Source organism: Antechinus flavipes, chromosome 5, assembly GCF_016432865.1.
Source record: "Antechinus flavipes isolate AdamAnt ecotype Samford, QLD, Australia chromosome 5, AdamAnt_v2, whole genome shotgun sequence".
NCBI classification, from domain to species: Eukaryota; Metazoa; Chordata; class Mammalia; order Dasyuromorphia; family Dasyuridae; genus Antechinus; species Antechinus flavipes.
In genome coordinates this window covers 191,839,690-191,854,538 of record NC_067402.1, presented here as the reverse complement: position 1 = coordinate 191,854,538, position 14,849 = coordinate 191,839,690, and the positions used below count along the sequence as shown (strand labels likewise).

General features: G+C 36.7%; 1 protein-coding gene across 1 annotated transcript in view; it reads left to right on the top strand.

The window, feature by feature from the left end:
- ETV6 (ETS variant transcription factor 6) overlaps nt 1-13,029 on the top strand; it is a 296,875-nt gene extending 283,846 nt beyond the window's left edge. Inside the window, exons 6-8 of the mRNA XM_052000102.1 lie at nt 1,095-1,237; nt 2,877-2,977; nt 8,422-13,029. Of these exons, the coding sequence (XP_051856062.1) occupies nt 1,095-1,237; nt 2,877-2,977; nt 8,422-8,527 (350 nt within the window). The 3' untranslated portion in view covers nt 8,528-13,029. The remainder of the gene's footprint in view (nt 1-1,094; nt 1,238-2,876; nt 2,978-8,421) is intronic.
- The last annotated feature ends 1,820 nt before the right edge of the window (nt 13,030-14,849 follow it).

The window sequence follows — 14,849 nt, the reverse complement described above, 5'->3', positions numbered from 1 at the left end:
TAGGAAACCTGATGAATCTCCTTCAGCAGGATCAGCTGCCTCAACAAACTGCCTTTTTTGAATGCCGGTGACTCCTGGTCCTCCAGCTCAGCCTCCAGCCTCATGTCATTACCCAGAGCTCAGTGTAGATGTACAGGTCACAGATAGATGATAGATAGATATGTATGTATGATATATATGATATATATATCAGTATAGATGTTCAGCGTGCAGTATAGATATACAGGTCATACATATGTATATATGATACATGTATCAGTATAGATGTACAAGTCTCATATATATGTGTGTATGTGTATATATGTATAGTATGCAGGTCATATATCAGTGCAGATGTACAAGTCACATATTTGTGGATATATGATACATATATCAGTGTAGATGTACAGGCCCAAAATGTCAAGTTTCTCATTAATTCAGTATTTCTGGTTTATTAAAGAAATATTTCAAAGAAGCATCCTGTCCCTTATCTCCTTTTTCCTTCACCTAAGGCGGACTTCCTTGCAGTCCTAAGAAGCATCAACTCATTATGAGACTGATGTGACTCAGAAGAGAATTTTGGGGAAATGACACTTGCAGTTTTGCCCAATCAGAAGCTATGTGAAAAATGACAGCCTGGCTTATAGGAGCCTCTGCAGATAGTGATTGATGACAGTGACAGAAAGATGGCAAAAAATAATTTGCTGAAAGAACCAGAGAACTTGAGGACCTAAAAGCAAGTGAAGAGATTATTTAATCCTTTTACATTATAGGGGAGGCCTCTCAGCGTTAGCAGCATGAAATATTTTGTCACACAGCTTGTTCATGGCAGTGTGAGGACTGAAATTAGGAGATTAGAAGTCTGATTGTAGCTCTGACGCTAACTGTGTAACTTCGTGCAAATTACTAACTTTTCCACTGCTTCTTTTCTAAATGAGGGGATTTCCAGATTGAAGTGGGAGGGAGAATCTGTTCTGTTAATTTAAGATGAGTGAGTTAGAAAATTGAGCTATAAGAAAGATGTCACCTGTATTATTGCTTCTGTAAAAGTTCCTTCCCCAAGTGTCACCAGGATGTCTTTGTCACCATTGTTTTCTTGCCCTTTCTTTCCTTAGATTGCAGGCTGCTCTGGGACTATGTCTATCAGTTGCTTTCTGACAGCCGGTACGAAAATTTTATCCGATGGGAGGACAAAGAATCCAAAATATTCCGGATAGTGGATCCCAACGGACTGGCTCGACTATGGGGAAATCACAAGGTAAAAGGAATCAGAGATTTATTTGGTGAAACCACTACCAAAACTAAGTTTTTGTTTTTCTTTTTTTCTTTCCTTGGACCAGAGAAGAATTGTCTTCTCTTTTGTTTCCAAGTTCTATAGTTTGTTAATTCATACTTCATTGTCCTAAAGAAGGAAACATTATTAAAAATGTACTCTTAGCCCAACCTCCAGCATGTAAAGTTTGCTCATTAATTCAATATTAATGTTTTTTTAAAGGTATATTTCAAAAAAAACTATCCTGTCTTCTATTCCCTTCAACTAAGACCTTACTTCTTTGTACTCTAAGAGATACAAACTCTTTATGGTCTAATGTGACTCAGAAGAGGACTTTAGGGAAATGATACTTCCAGTACTGCTCATTGAAAAGCTATGTGAAAAATGAAAGCATAGTTTATGCTTAGATAACAATCTGATTCTGACTGCAGAATGTCCTCTCTAATAATAATCATTCCCAAAATATGGTGATCCCTTTATTTTGAAAGCCAGGAAGATTAAGGAAAGTAGTAAAAAAGGATGAAATCTGGAAAGTAGAATTTGTTGAATGCACAGCACCAAATGAAAAACAATATTAATTAGTTCAAGTACAGTATTCCGAACTATGAGGTAGACAGGCAGATTTGGAGCAAACTTTCCTACCAGGAAGAATGCAAATACAACCAGCCATTATGTTATGGAAAGGTAGAGACCAAAAAAAAAAAAAAAAAAAATTAGAGTTGACTGAGTTCTTCTTAGGTTTTCCACTGTCTTCTAGGAAAAGAATCTCTCTGACATGTCCCTAGCATAATAAAAAGATCCTATAGGCTCTGACAGGGAAGCTTAGGTGACAGTGGGTAGAGTCCTGGGCCTGGAATCAGGAAGACTCATCTTGTGGAATCCAAATCTGGCCTCAGACATGTCCTAAGTGTGTGATCCTGGGCAAGTCACTTAATCCTGTTTGCCTCAATTCCTAATCTGTAAAATGAGCTGGAGAAGGAAATAGCATATTTGCCAAGAAAACAGGCCACAAAGAGTCTGACAAAGACAAGACAAGACTGAACACAGGTTCTGACAATTTAATTCTTGACCAAATAAAAGACAGGGCTTGACAGGGGAAGTCGAACATGTTGGCTACTGGGAAGGAAAGAAAACTATCCCTTTTCTGATGTGTCACATTCCCCAGGTTTAAGAATCATTCTCCAGCTGGGTCTTTCTTAGCCTTGATTTTAAATGATAAAACAGAAATAACAGCTTACTAAATGTCCTGAAGTGATGGGGTAGGATTGAAAATGGTCCATGGGAGATTCCTCAGGCCATCTAGAAAGTACTTGTGGGAAGAAGAATTAAGGAAAATGGCTAAAAGGTACATTATTCCTTCTTGCTCTTAAGATGTTTTACAAAAGGTTATTCATCCCCTGAAAGAAAACCACAACCATGTGTATAAAAACAAAGGGGTGGGGCATAACAGGCATGGAAACAGCCAAAGGGGAATAGAACAGGTAGCCTTCCAGAACTGGCTGGACCACTCAAAGTGTTGTGTGTGTGCATGTGTGGTGTTTTCTTTTTAAATAGACCCTTTAGTGACTTTTCTGAAGTTCATTTCACCCATGTGCTTTTGTTTCTTCCTTCTCTGAACAAACAGAACAGAACAAACATGACCTATGAGAAAATGTCCCGAGCCCTTCGCCACTACTACAAACTCAACATTATCAGGAAGGAGCCAGGACAAAGGCTTTTGTTCAGGTACCACTTCCTTTTTTTCTACTGTACTTTTTCCAGGTAGTAGATTTTCATTAAATGAGGGATTGAAGTTATCACAAATCTGCATATTTATTATAATCTGGAGGGTTCCAGCGTGTACCCTAATGCATTTTGGATAAAATTGTGGGTTGGGCCAACCATTCTGAAAAACAATTTGAAAATATACAAAGAAAGTCAATAAATATACATATTTTTTGACTTAGCAATACCACCAATAGATATGTGCTCCGATGAAGTGAACAGGAGAAGACAAGGTGCCCCAAAATATCAAAATATTTATATAAGCCCTTGTTTGGTAGCCCCCCTCTCCTCCCCCAAAAAACAATAACAACTGGAAATACAATGATATTCATCAGTATTAACTGAAAAAAGGTGGTATATGAATGAAATGAAATGTTGTTATACCTTGACAGACAAATAGGAAGAATTCAGGGAAACTTGGAAAGATTCATGTGGCTTGACACAAAATGAAGCAAGCAGAGCTTGAAGAGCAATTTATGCAGTAATCACAGTAATACAAAGGAAAATGGTCTTGAAAGACATCAGATCTTGGATCAGTATAACAACAAATCTCAGCATTAGAGAACTGGTCATGACATTGACCTCCATCCTACTGACAAGTGAGGGTCAAGTACCAATAGGCACAGAATGAGCCATATGTCATCATAAATGGCCAATGCTTAGGTTTTGTTTGTTTAACTATATTTCTTTGTTTCAAGGAAGATAACATGGGAGAGATGGGGGCATTAGAAAGTAACAGTGGCATAAAAAATTTAAAGGGATAAATGAAACATTTATAAGTAAAAAAAGCATTTCATCAACTCTTATGTGTCAAATGCTGGCACATTATAAAAAGCAAAAAAAAAAAAAAAAAATCATTGCCCTCAAGGAATTTACAATCTAATAGAATAGATAGGTATATCCTATCCAGGAATAACTAGAAAATTGGCAAAGGGCACGTATTTTGGAAGAGCTGGCCAGAGAAGACATGAAATCCCAGTATGGGAATTTCCCTGAGTAGTGTTCTTGTGGAAAGGCAGCTATCAATGAGGAGAATAGGCTCCCAAGGTGAAAATTCCTCTAGGGCTATAGAGGAACTAGATTTATCTTCTGATATCATAGACTATTACAACCAAAGACAAAGAATACTATTTGGAAATAATGGGGAAATCTCTTATTTGTAGTTATTTTTAGTCTGTTAAAGCTGAAAACTGGTTAAGTATTAGCTGACTCATCTCCCTGCATATCCGTGATCAGTTAGCATTATCTTTGCATTTTCTAAATGAGCTACTTAAGTCCTCTGGAGTCTCTGTGACATGTTAAATCATTGGTAGTGCCAAGAATTGAACGTGAATTTTCAGATCATCAGCCCATATATACATATTTTTTGGCAGAAGTTTTGACTTTATTATCCTCTTGTGTTTATGTTTTGATCTTCTCCATCACCATAATGACTTTGTATAGTTGAGATATTTTTCTACTGCTTGTTCGTTTTCCACCCTATTTCATGATTTTCTTTTTCTGGTTATACGTGTACATTTTTTTTTTTTTTAATACACATTTCTTGATAAATCTTGTTAGGAGAGACAAATCAGAACAAACAATCTTCAGTTCATATTCTTGTGTGAGTACTGGAAAGATCTTTACAGAAATTCTGTTGTGATACTTTCATTGTCACATGGAAAGTGACCATGGATTCTCAATATGCCAATGAAGAATCCTGCCCAGTTCTACTGTGCTAGAAAAACTTTGAATTTGGTTTCAGCTACTGAAAATAAAATAACTCCCCATTAGTTAAGGAATGACTAAACAAATGGTGATACTTAAATATAATGGAAGATTACTGCAGTGTAAGAAATACAGAAAAGCATAAAAAGGCTTCTATGGAAAGTGAAGTCAGCAGGACCAAGAAATTAATATACCCAGTGACAATAACAGTGGAAATGGAAAGAGTAGCATTAAAAAAAAAAATGAAATGAAATACTTTATAATGACCCAACTTGGCCCCAAAGAAGAGGTGGCAAAATGTATTTCCTTCCCTTCTTTGCATGGGAGAGGAAGTTAGAACAATGAATCTACTGTCCAGCTCAGCAGGTTTAGCCAAGCTCTTTTTTCTTTCTCTTTTATTCTTTGTCATAAGGGTTGGCTATTTGAGTAGGGAAAGGGAGAAAAGGATATATTTGGAAATAAAAATGATGCAAAAATTCTAGAGATGGCAGTTAAAAAAAAAGTTTTAATAAATAAAAATGTCAGAACACTAGAGATTCCTCAAACTTCCAAAACTATATACCATAAATACTTTCTCCAAGAGGCATCTTAGAAAGTACTAGATTGTAAACAGATTGACTAAATCTTTAAAGTCAGGAAACAACTGATTACTGACTAGGGAACCACTTCAAAATCAGTTACCTATGTGTAATTAGACTGTCAACTAGTTATAGTAAAAATCAGAATCAGCACTACATTAGAATAAAAGATAAAGGTTTGAAGAAGACACTTCAAGTAATAAATAAAAGCTTCAATCCAACAAGTTTAAACAAATTGTCATCAAAAATGGTAAATAGGAGGAAGATTTAACCAAATTTCAACCAGGCATTTTTTCTTTTTTTAAATTTTTATGGACTAATCCTTTATACAGCATTCTATTAGGCTCTGGGGATACAGAGAAAAACAAAATGACACCTGCCCAGGAGTTTAAACTTCTTTTTTTTAATGGAGAGATACAATACATAATTAGGTACCATAATATAAGAATCATTAAAAAGTAAATACAAAGTAGCTTGAGCGGGAATGATAACAAATGGGGGTGAGGGGATCACATGAAGGTGATGCTTGAGCTAACTGCTGAAGGGAACCAAAGACCCTGAAAGGCAGAGGTTGAGGTTAAGAGAGAAAGAAAAGGTTCCAGTCATGGGAGGCAATCAGTGTCAGGGCAGGAAGTTGGAAGATGGAATGTCAATTTTAGGAAGCAACAAGTAGGTCACTTTGACTGGAATATTAAATTCTGGGAAGGGGAGCCAAATAAATCTAGAAAGAGAGGCTGAAGCCAGATTATGAAGAAAAAAGCATGAATTGGGGTCATTATCATTTACCATAGAGGTTTAGCCAATTTAAAGTCATCAGAATAGAATGGCTAAAATATCCCTAAAATCACCTCAGCAAATGCTGATCTCTTTTCTAAACATAGAGAAATACAGAACACCAAGGTAATACAGGTTTAGAATATAAACTTGCTTGCAAAAATATTAGAGAGGAGAATGTTGAAAGACTATCTTCTAAAATAGGGAAGAGCTAAGTGAGTCCCAAAAGCAGAGCGGTCAAACTTAACCACCAGCTGGTCACAACACTCTTCAGTATGATACAAATTGGATTAAAATGTAATTGAGAAGTATTTAACAAAATCAATTTGGGGAAAAAAAGACAATTTAATACAGATAATGTTCATGTGTGGTTTTCTAAGTCAGTATACATCTGCAGGGCTTTGGAACCAACCCTGTTTCTGTTTGAATTCAAAATTACTACCCAAAAGTCTTCAGAGATGAAACTGAAAGGAAACATATAGATTAAAAGCAGCATAAACCTGCTGTCATTTAAAGTCTACATGTGAAAATAGCAGGACTACACAGAGAGAGAACCAAAAGTTCTCCCTAGTCCTTCCTAGTCAAGTAGAAGTTTGGTTATCAAGGCCTCCTTGAAAATATAATAAAACATTCTTCTGTAGGAAATTTCAAAAATAATGTTCACTACCACATGGATCTAGAATTGAGGTACATGACTATCAGTGATAAGTTCCCTTTGCACTCATAGCAATCTCTTAGACATTTCTCATTCTCTTCATCATCAGAACTGTTTCTATAGAATTTTAGCTCTTGGGATACTACTTATTCTTTCTCAGAATCTCCTCTCTCCCCAAATCTTTCTCATCAGAAATGTTTTTCTCTGTCTTGATGATTCCCTTTGGAAATTTAGTTCAAGGGTTCCTTGTTATTCTTTCTCTGAATTTTTTGAAATCTGTTCTACCCAAATCTTGGATACTTGTTAAAGAACACTTGGTTTTCCTCCCCTTTTCCATAGCAAATTTTGAAATCAAATGAAGTGATACTTGTAAGACTCTTAGTACAGTGTCTGACACATAGCAGGAGCTAGCTAAATGTTAACTTTTTACTGTAATTATTAGTCTTTGAATCAGGGCTGTGATTTGGTGAAATTGATGTTTTAGTAGAGATTTCATTTGGTGTCACAGGAGGAGATGAAGGCAGGAAAACTTAGAGTCAGAGCTAACAATTAGGAGGGATTCTGAAGCTTCTGTAGTCAGCTCTTCTTTGTCATAATTGAAATTACATTATAAAACTATCAGCTTTTTTAGTATTATAGGCAACACACTGGAGGCATTTCTAGGACTTAATGTAATCTCCATCTAAGAGAGAAGTCAGGTTAAGAAAGATTTAATTCAAAAAGCTCTGGAGTAATAAAGCAAACTTTTATTCTTCTTTTATTTTTCCCCCTTCTCCAGCAACACCACCAATCTGCCTCACAAGTCTTACTGCTACTCAGTAAACTCCCATGCCTCCTGATTGTCTCTAGGATCAATTAGGAAATTGCATGTTTGCCATATAAAACCCTTCATAACCTTCCCATTTCTCCAGTTTTCTGACATGGAAGAGTACTTCCATGTACTCTATTGTCCTTTTGTCACTGACACTTGGGCTTCCCCTTGCACAGAGCATTCTGTCTTTGTTCCCTGTGTCTGGAATTCTCTTCTTCATCTTTGCCTTCTGTATTCCTTCATCATCTGGTTCAAATCCTGTCTATTGCAGGAGACCTTACTGGTCTTTCCCTTCCCTCTCCTCCATTCTTTTCATTCCTACATCTTTCTCTCTCCCTTCTTCCCTTTCTCTGTCTCTCCGTTTTTCTCTTCCTCCCTCCCTCCTTTCCGTCCTTACTCCCCTCTTTCTCTCTTCTGTCTCTCCTCTCTCTTTTTCTCTTTCTTTCTCTTTCTTTCTATGTATGTATACATATATTGTGTACGTATATCATCTTGAATGTTATTGTTATTTACATGTCATATCCTTCATTAGAACTTGTAGGCAGAGACTATATTTTTTTCTTTCATGACATCCTCAGCACTTAGTACAGTGTCTGGCACATAATAGGTACTTAATAAATGCTTATTGGTTGGTTGATTAATTGATTAATTGCAACATTTCCCCTTAAATTGTCCTTTGAGCTGAAAAGTTATATGTCATTTTCTAGGGACTAAAAGACCAGATTGTTCTTTATAGATTCCAAAAATCTATAAATAGGAAATACATAGATAAAACAGCTCTAGTATGTGATGATAGCCCTTTCTTGGTTATGATGTAGGAATGGAGAAATTTTTGAAAAAACTAAATCTTTCTTCTCTTCTTCTTGAAAAAAAAAAAAAGGTTCATGAAAACCCCAGACGAAATCATGAGTGGCCGAACAGACCGCCTTGAACACCTTGAGTCCCAAGAGTTGGATGAACAAATGTACCAGGAGGATGAGTGCTGAAGGAACCAAGGATCACCTCGGGATGGATCAATGAAAAGGAAAACCATCCAGCTGGAGTGCTGGAGGTGTGTGGGGGCAGGGTGAATTGAGGGAAAGCAAAAAGGAAGAAACACAGAATTGGGAGTTGAGCAGACCAGAAAGGACCCCAGAGCACCTTAGATAAAGCACCTGCAGCAGCTGGGCTGGTGTTCTGGTAGAGGACCCAGAGCCTGGGACTTATGTACTATTTCACTCTCCTTTGGGGATCTCCCTTGGCCTGTAATTCCTCGTCCCCACCCCTTTGCCCATTGTTAGTTTCTGGGTTTGGGGGTTGTTGCTGTTTTTTTATGAACATGCAGTTTGACTTTTTCATAATTCATATAGGGCAAGATGACAGTTTGCTTTCCTATGGAAATATATATATATCGATTATATTTTTTTTTTGCAAGTCTCACAAATCATGGCATAAAAATCCAACCTGACAGGAAAGAGAGTATGCAAGGTTTCTTTTTTTTTTTTTTTTTTCTACTGTACACAGAAGGTTTGCTTCTGTTGCTCTTGTGTCCTGGCTGCTGGAGGGTGGGGGAAAAAAACTTACTTTAAAAGAAAAAAATTTTGAAAAGGGGCACTCACTCTTACTTTTTTCCCTTTCCTTCTTTCCTTCCTGTCTGCCTTTGATCTTTGGACATCTTTCAGCATAGTTCAGCGTAGCCTAACATCTTGGGAATTTCTGGTCTGTGAAATAAAGCCAGTGATCTAAGTGGTAAAAAGTAAAGGAAAAAAAAAAAAGTACCAGCATTTGGCCACCCATCTTAAATATGCCTTCCGGAGGTTAGGAATTCTACAGGTGTATTTCCAAAGGATATATTCTAGGTCCAAAAAACAAAGAACAATACAGCATTGGAGAAGGGCACTCACCTATTTGTCCTTCCAGATACCACTCCCAAGTTGCCCAAGATGTCTACAAGCATTAGGATTCTGTATAACACTGAAGAGCAAAAATATGATTAAAAAAACAAACAAACCCAGGAACTTAATGAAAAATATCTTGTAAAGTAGAGAACGTACAGAGAGGAGAGGTTGTAAGGAAACGCCTTGTTCTTCTTGCCCCATCCTGGGCATCATCTTGCCAACAGTTCCATACCCTATCTTATTTTTCCCGTTATTCAGAGATTTTTATTAATGATTTCATAGTGTCTTTTAACCTGTTTTTCCTATTTGAATTAGAGCATTTGAGATGAAAGGAACTTCCAGGCAGCACTAGCTGCCAGCAATGATCTTCTTCTCTTCCCTTTTGGGATACATAGTCAGCCCTTCCTTCCTTCCTTTTTAATGAATGGGATATCTGAACTTGGGACAGGGCTCATTTATCAGTCTGTTTCTCTTGGAAATTAAGTCAGTAATCTTTTAAGGTGAGGACTGTCTCACCTTTTGATACTCCAGTTACTAATAACAGATGTTTTTTAAAGAAATGCTAAGGGCATTTTTGATTTTCTAGGCATTTAGAATTGAATTCAATTCAATTTACTTTTATTAAGCACCTACTATGTGCAAGACATTGTGCTAGGTACTGTGGATACAAAGACAAACTAAGCTTTACCTTCAAAGAACTTACATTCTATTGAGTTTATCTTATAAAGGTTAAGCTTTCCAGAATGAGGGACACAGGCTTTTCTATCCCCTTCTTCCCCCATCACAAATTAAAAAAAGGAAAAAAAAAAAGGCTTCATTATTCTCAAGAATTATATCATTTCTGTGGACTTACTTGTTTTGGGCAGTGCTCTCATAGCTACATCAGTGACAGTAGGTGCAGCTGCTATCTCTATTTTAGGCACCTGGAATATCTGGGCTTTCTCCTCAAACCCCTCCTGCCTTTCCCCACCTTTCCTGCTAGTCAAGTGTGTTCAGGACATAAGCGTACAGGGTAACAGAAATCTCTCTTTGGACAATTCCTAATAGGGGAACCCATTGAGTGGACAAATATCAAGACAGATATTAAGAGCTGACAACAAATTTATCTTACATGTTACTTTGCCTCTAAACACGTCCTAGGTCAATGCAAAATCAAATGACAGCTTTCCCACTTCCAGAATGATTATATAGGCGTGTAGGCAGGTAGACTTCCTGTCTGTCAATACAGCAACATAAAACACTTGGGGTTTTTTTTTGCTGCTTTACTAAAGATAAAATGCCATATAGTAGTTCACCCCAACATGGTTCAAGTGCATACAGATCTTTTAAGCTTGCTTAGAAGCAACAGCCAGAAATTTTTCACCCTCGAAGACAATTGATAATGGAGCTCAAAGGATTAAATTGAGCCAGGAACTGTACTTAATATATTGTGAAAATAATTCATATTTTTAAAGACAAGAGAAAAGGCAGAAATTTTTATCCAAAGGCAATATTTTATGGCTCTGAAACGGAAAGAAAATCCTGCTTCTTTGATTTGGGACATTAGGTTCTGATCACTCCAATCAGAGACAAATATTGAGTCTTTTCTTATCCAAGTGGACATGTGGCAGAATTAAAGAGGAAAAGTTCTCTTTTCCTTAATGCTTTTATATTTTCTTGCATTCTCTGTGGAAATGCAAAATGATAACCATGTTGAAGAAATGGCAAAAAGTATCCATTTCTGCATAATCTCCTTTTGTTGTTTTTTCATAATCTGTTATTAATCCAGATGTTTTATGTAACACTTTTTCCTAAATGTAGCTGCTAATTATGTTCACCCCACAAATTCCAGCTGATGGTATGCTCTATAAAGAAAGAAATAGAATGTTTGAAACCCACTGCAAGTACAGTATTCACCTGCTCCTACCCTTAAAGGCTTTCTGATTTTGTGGACGGAATCTAACTGGTATGAAATTATCTGTCATTTCTCCCCTACTAGATGATACCAGTTATCAAATTGTCACGTTGGGCCAAACTTATTTAACACTGTAAATAGTTCTGTTCTTGCCTTTCTGCCATCCCATGGGGATTTTTGGCCTGCAAAGGAAGAAAAGAAAAGTATAGAGGTGAGAGCTACATGAAAAGATGTTTCTCCTCTAGTTGAATCCAAGAATCTGAGAATTGAAATAGCCCAGCCTGTCTCTGACCAAAAATCCCCCTCTAATGTCTTAAAAAATGAATTGTCTATTCTCTACCTGAAAGCCTCCAATAAAGGAGAACCTGCCATCTCAGTCTCTTACCCACTGTAGGTTCTAATTTGTCTAGACCCTGTTGTGAACCAATAGAAAACAATTAGATGCTTGTCCGTGTGACATCAATCAATGTTAAATACTGGTTATGTGCTAGGTACTGTGCTAACCACTTGAGATACTAAAAGAAACAAGACAGTCCCTACCCTTAAGGAGTTTATAATCTACTCTCTGCTAATCATTTTTATTCCAATTTTCCCATTCGCTTGAAGGAAGAAAAAACGAAAGGCAAGTAAGAAATTGAACAATTCCCTTTTTTTCACTCTCACCTATTAATCATTCCCACCTTTCTCAGTGTCCTTCCTTTCTCTTACTCCCAATACGGCTTTTGTTATTATTTTCTTTAGTATTTATTATCAATATTAGTTCATTCTGGGCCCTATGATTCTGTCAGTTCTTATAGGATTGTCTTTTTCAGGTTCATGCTACTCTGTCATATTCATAGTCAAATTAATTACTCTTTCTTCCATGTTGCATATGCCTTCTAAAAATCTTAATTAGTCACTTATTAGTATATCCATGTCAGTTTCTTTTAGAAGCCTGCCATTTTCTTTCCCGTCAGAAATAGATCTGCCTCATCCTCAAAATTCCATTCTTGAGAATTTTCTATCCCCCTTGAGTCAACTTTCTTAACAAAATATTAGGCCATTGGATCTGGACTTTTTGAAATATCATATCCCCAGATGTGTTTGGGTGTTTATTATATCTCTGCTTGGCTTTTCTTACCCATCACTTCACACTTTATTACAAACTTTCCCCCAAAGTTATGCTTTATATTGCATTTCTTTCATCAATTAATTCCTCTTTGTTGATCAGAATGGCCCAAGAAGGCAGTTCCCCCTTGTTGCTTCTCCACCTTTTGAAAGATAAACTTAATTGTCAAGACAAGCTACAACTTATCAGTTGCTCTCCTCTCAGCAGTAGGATGCCAGCAGGTGTCTAGATTGTTAAAGACACCTTTATTCAATTTGTCTTTGTATTTCAAAACAGTACTATTCCAAAACAGTACTTCTCTATCTGTCCCTCTATTGATTGTTACTCATATGTTCTCTACAATGACTCCCCCCTTTTAACATTCTTGGATTTCCCTTGTGAATATAACTTCCTAATATGCAGTGCGGTTCCACTTTCCCCATGATCTGTTCTGCTTTTTTTTGAATAAAGTATGCCCTTCCAGAGCCACGATCCAGTCATGAATCTCATCCCACTCAATTCCAATGGAACTGGTAAGGTAAAATTGGCCTCCCTAGCCCAGCCTAGCCATAGGACTTCTAATTTTCATCCTGCACTTCTCTAACACCCTATGTTCTTGACATCTTTATTTTCTCTGTACCACTGGAAGTCAAAAAAACCATAACTACTCTCTTCAGATATTTTGTTCAGTAAGTCACTGACAGATTGCCACCTTTCCATCAGACTTAAGCAGGGACATCTTGGTAGAGATGCTAGACTGAATGCAAGTATGCTATAATCTCTAAAATACACTCAACTTCTTCAGCCTCCTTGCTGATTGGGACACCAATTTGCCAACTGTTCAACAGCAGTTAGGAAAAAACTACAGAGAGGACAGTAAATGCTATCATTAAATACTAAAATTTAGAGCAAGGATTCCTAGACTTTTTTGTGTCATGGATCTTTTTGGCTGTCTGGCAGAGTTCAAGGACTCCTTCTCAGAATGTTGTTTTTAAATGCATAAAACAAAATTGAGAGAATTGCAAAGGAAATCAGTTCTGTTAAAATATTAAAACAAACAAAAACCTTTAATTCAGCTACTCTATTGAAGAACATTTACTGTCCTCTACAATGCAATCTGTTCAATTAAGATTAACCTTCCAAGTAAAAATTTGAGAGCTAAAACCAGATTTCCACTTTCTATTTCCTAGAGTCTAAAATTCAAAATATTTTAGAAGTACTAACTGCCTGTTGGAGATGGGAGGATTGGCATAGAGAAGTTTAAAAACTGGAGACAGCAAGTCAGAGTCATCACTAAGGTTGGGACCTAGAATGCAGCAAACTTTATTTATCTTAGCCATAGTCCATTTGACTGACCCATCCTTGCAAAAGAAGCTGAAGAAAATTATGGAAAAAAAAAAAAAAAGCAAACAAACAAACAAAAAAAAAAAAGAGTAGCATTTCTTTGCCAGAATATTTGGTGCTAGTCAGAAGCATTTAATCTACTACTTTTCTGAAAAGGGAACTGAACTGAGGGGGTAGTGTTCCAATTCAGAGCTGGACATAAAAATTATTCCTCTGCCTAATTGAAAAATATAGAAGTCAAATAGAATTCTCTCAGTCATATCTGCATCAACACTAATTGACTACCAACTGTCTAAATATCTCACATGCCCAGTGACTATTCTTAAAGGTTTTTCTTTGTGACAACCACCTGAAAATCCACAATGAATCTAGACTTCTTTTCTTTTTCTTTTCTTTTCTTTTTCTTTTCTTTTCTTCTTCTTCTTCTTCTTCTTCTTTTTTTTTTTTAAGTTTCTAATCTGTTGTTTATGAGGTGTGGGGTTTATAAGGGACTGAATCAAATGAATGTAACCAAATACAAAAAAAAAAAATGCCTATTCTCAGGGCCAGTGAGTTGCAAATAATTTTTAAAGAAAAGCCTATAATTACATCATCTCAATAAATTGTTTTTATATAAAATGATGTTTCAAGTCTCTTTATAATAACATGAAATATGATCAAAGCGATTCCTTGTCCTGCTTTATTACTCCATAAAGTGCAGTCGTGGTTTATAATTGAGGCAAAGCTTGATTAAAATGGGATCTCTAAGCATTTTCTCAGGCACATGTCTCTAAATAATAAGAAAGCAGTTGAAATCTGAGCAGCTGCCTCAGACTAGATTAGTCAAGACAAACTTCAGGAGTAAGTGTAGTGTCTGGTTCCAAGGGTCTGAGAGAGACAACTACACAACCAGTTGATTTCTGCTTTTGCCCCATGGAACATCTCTTTACTGGCTCTAATAGTAGCCCAAAGCTCACAGGTGACATGGAAGAAAGGACCACCTTGAGGGAGATAGGTCAGTGAATGGCTTAAGGCATCAGCTGTCCTCTCAGCTACATTATGTTTCAATTCAGTGTCATTGTGAACAACAGCTTATCCAATCTGTGTGGAGTAGGTCAGTCGAAACA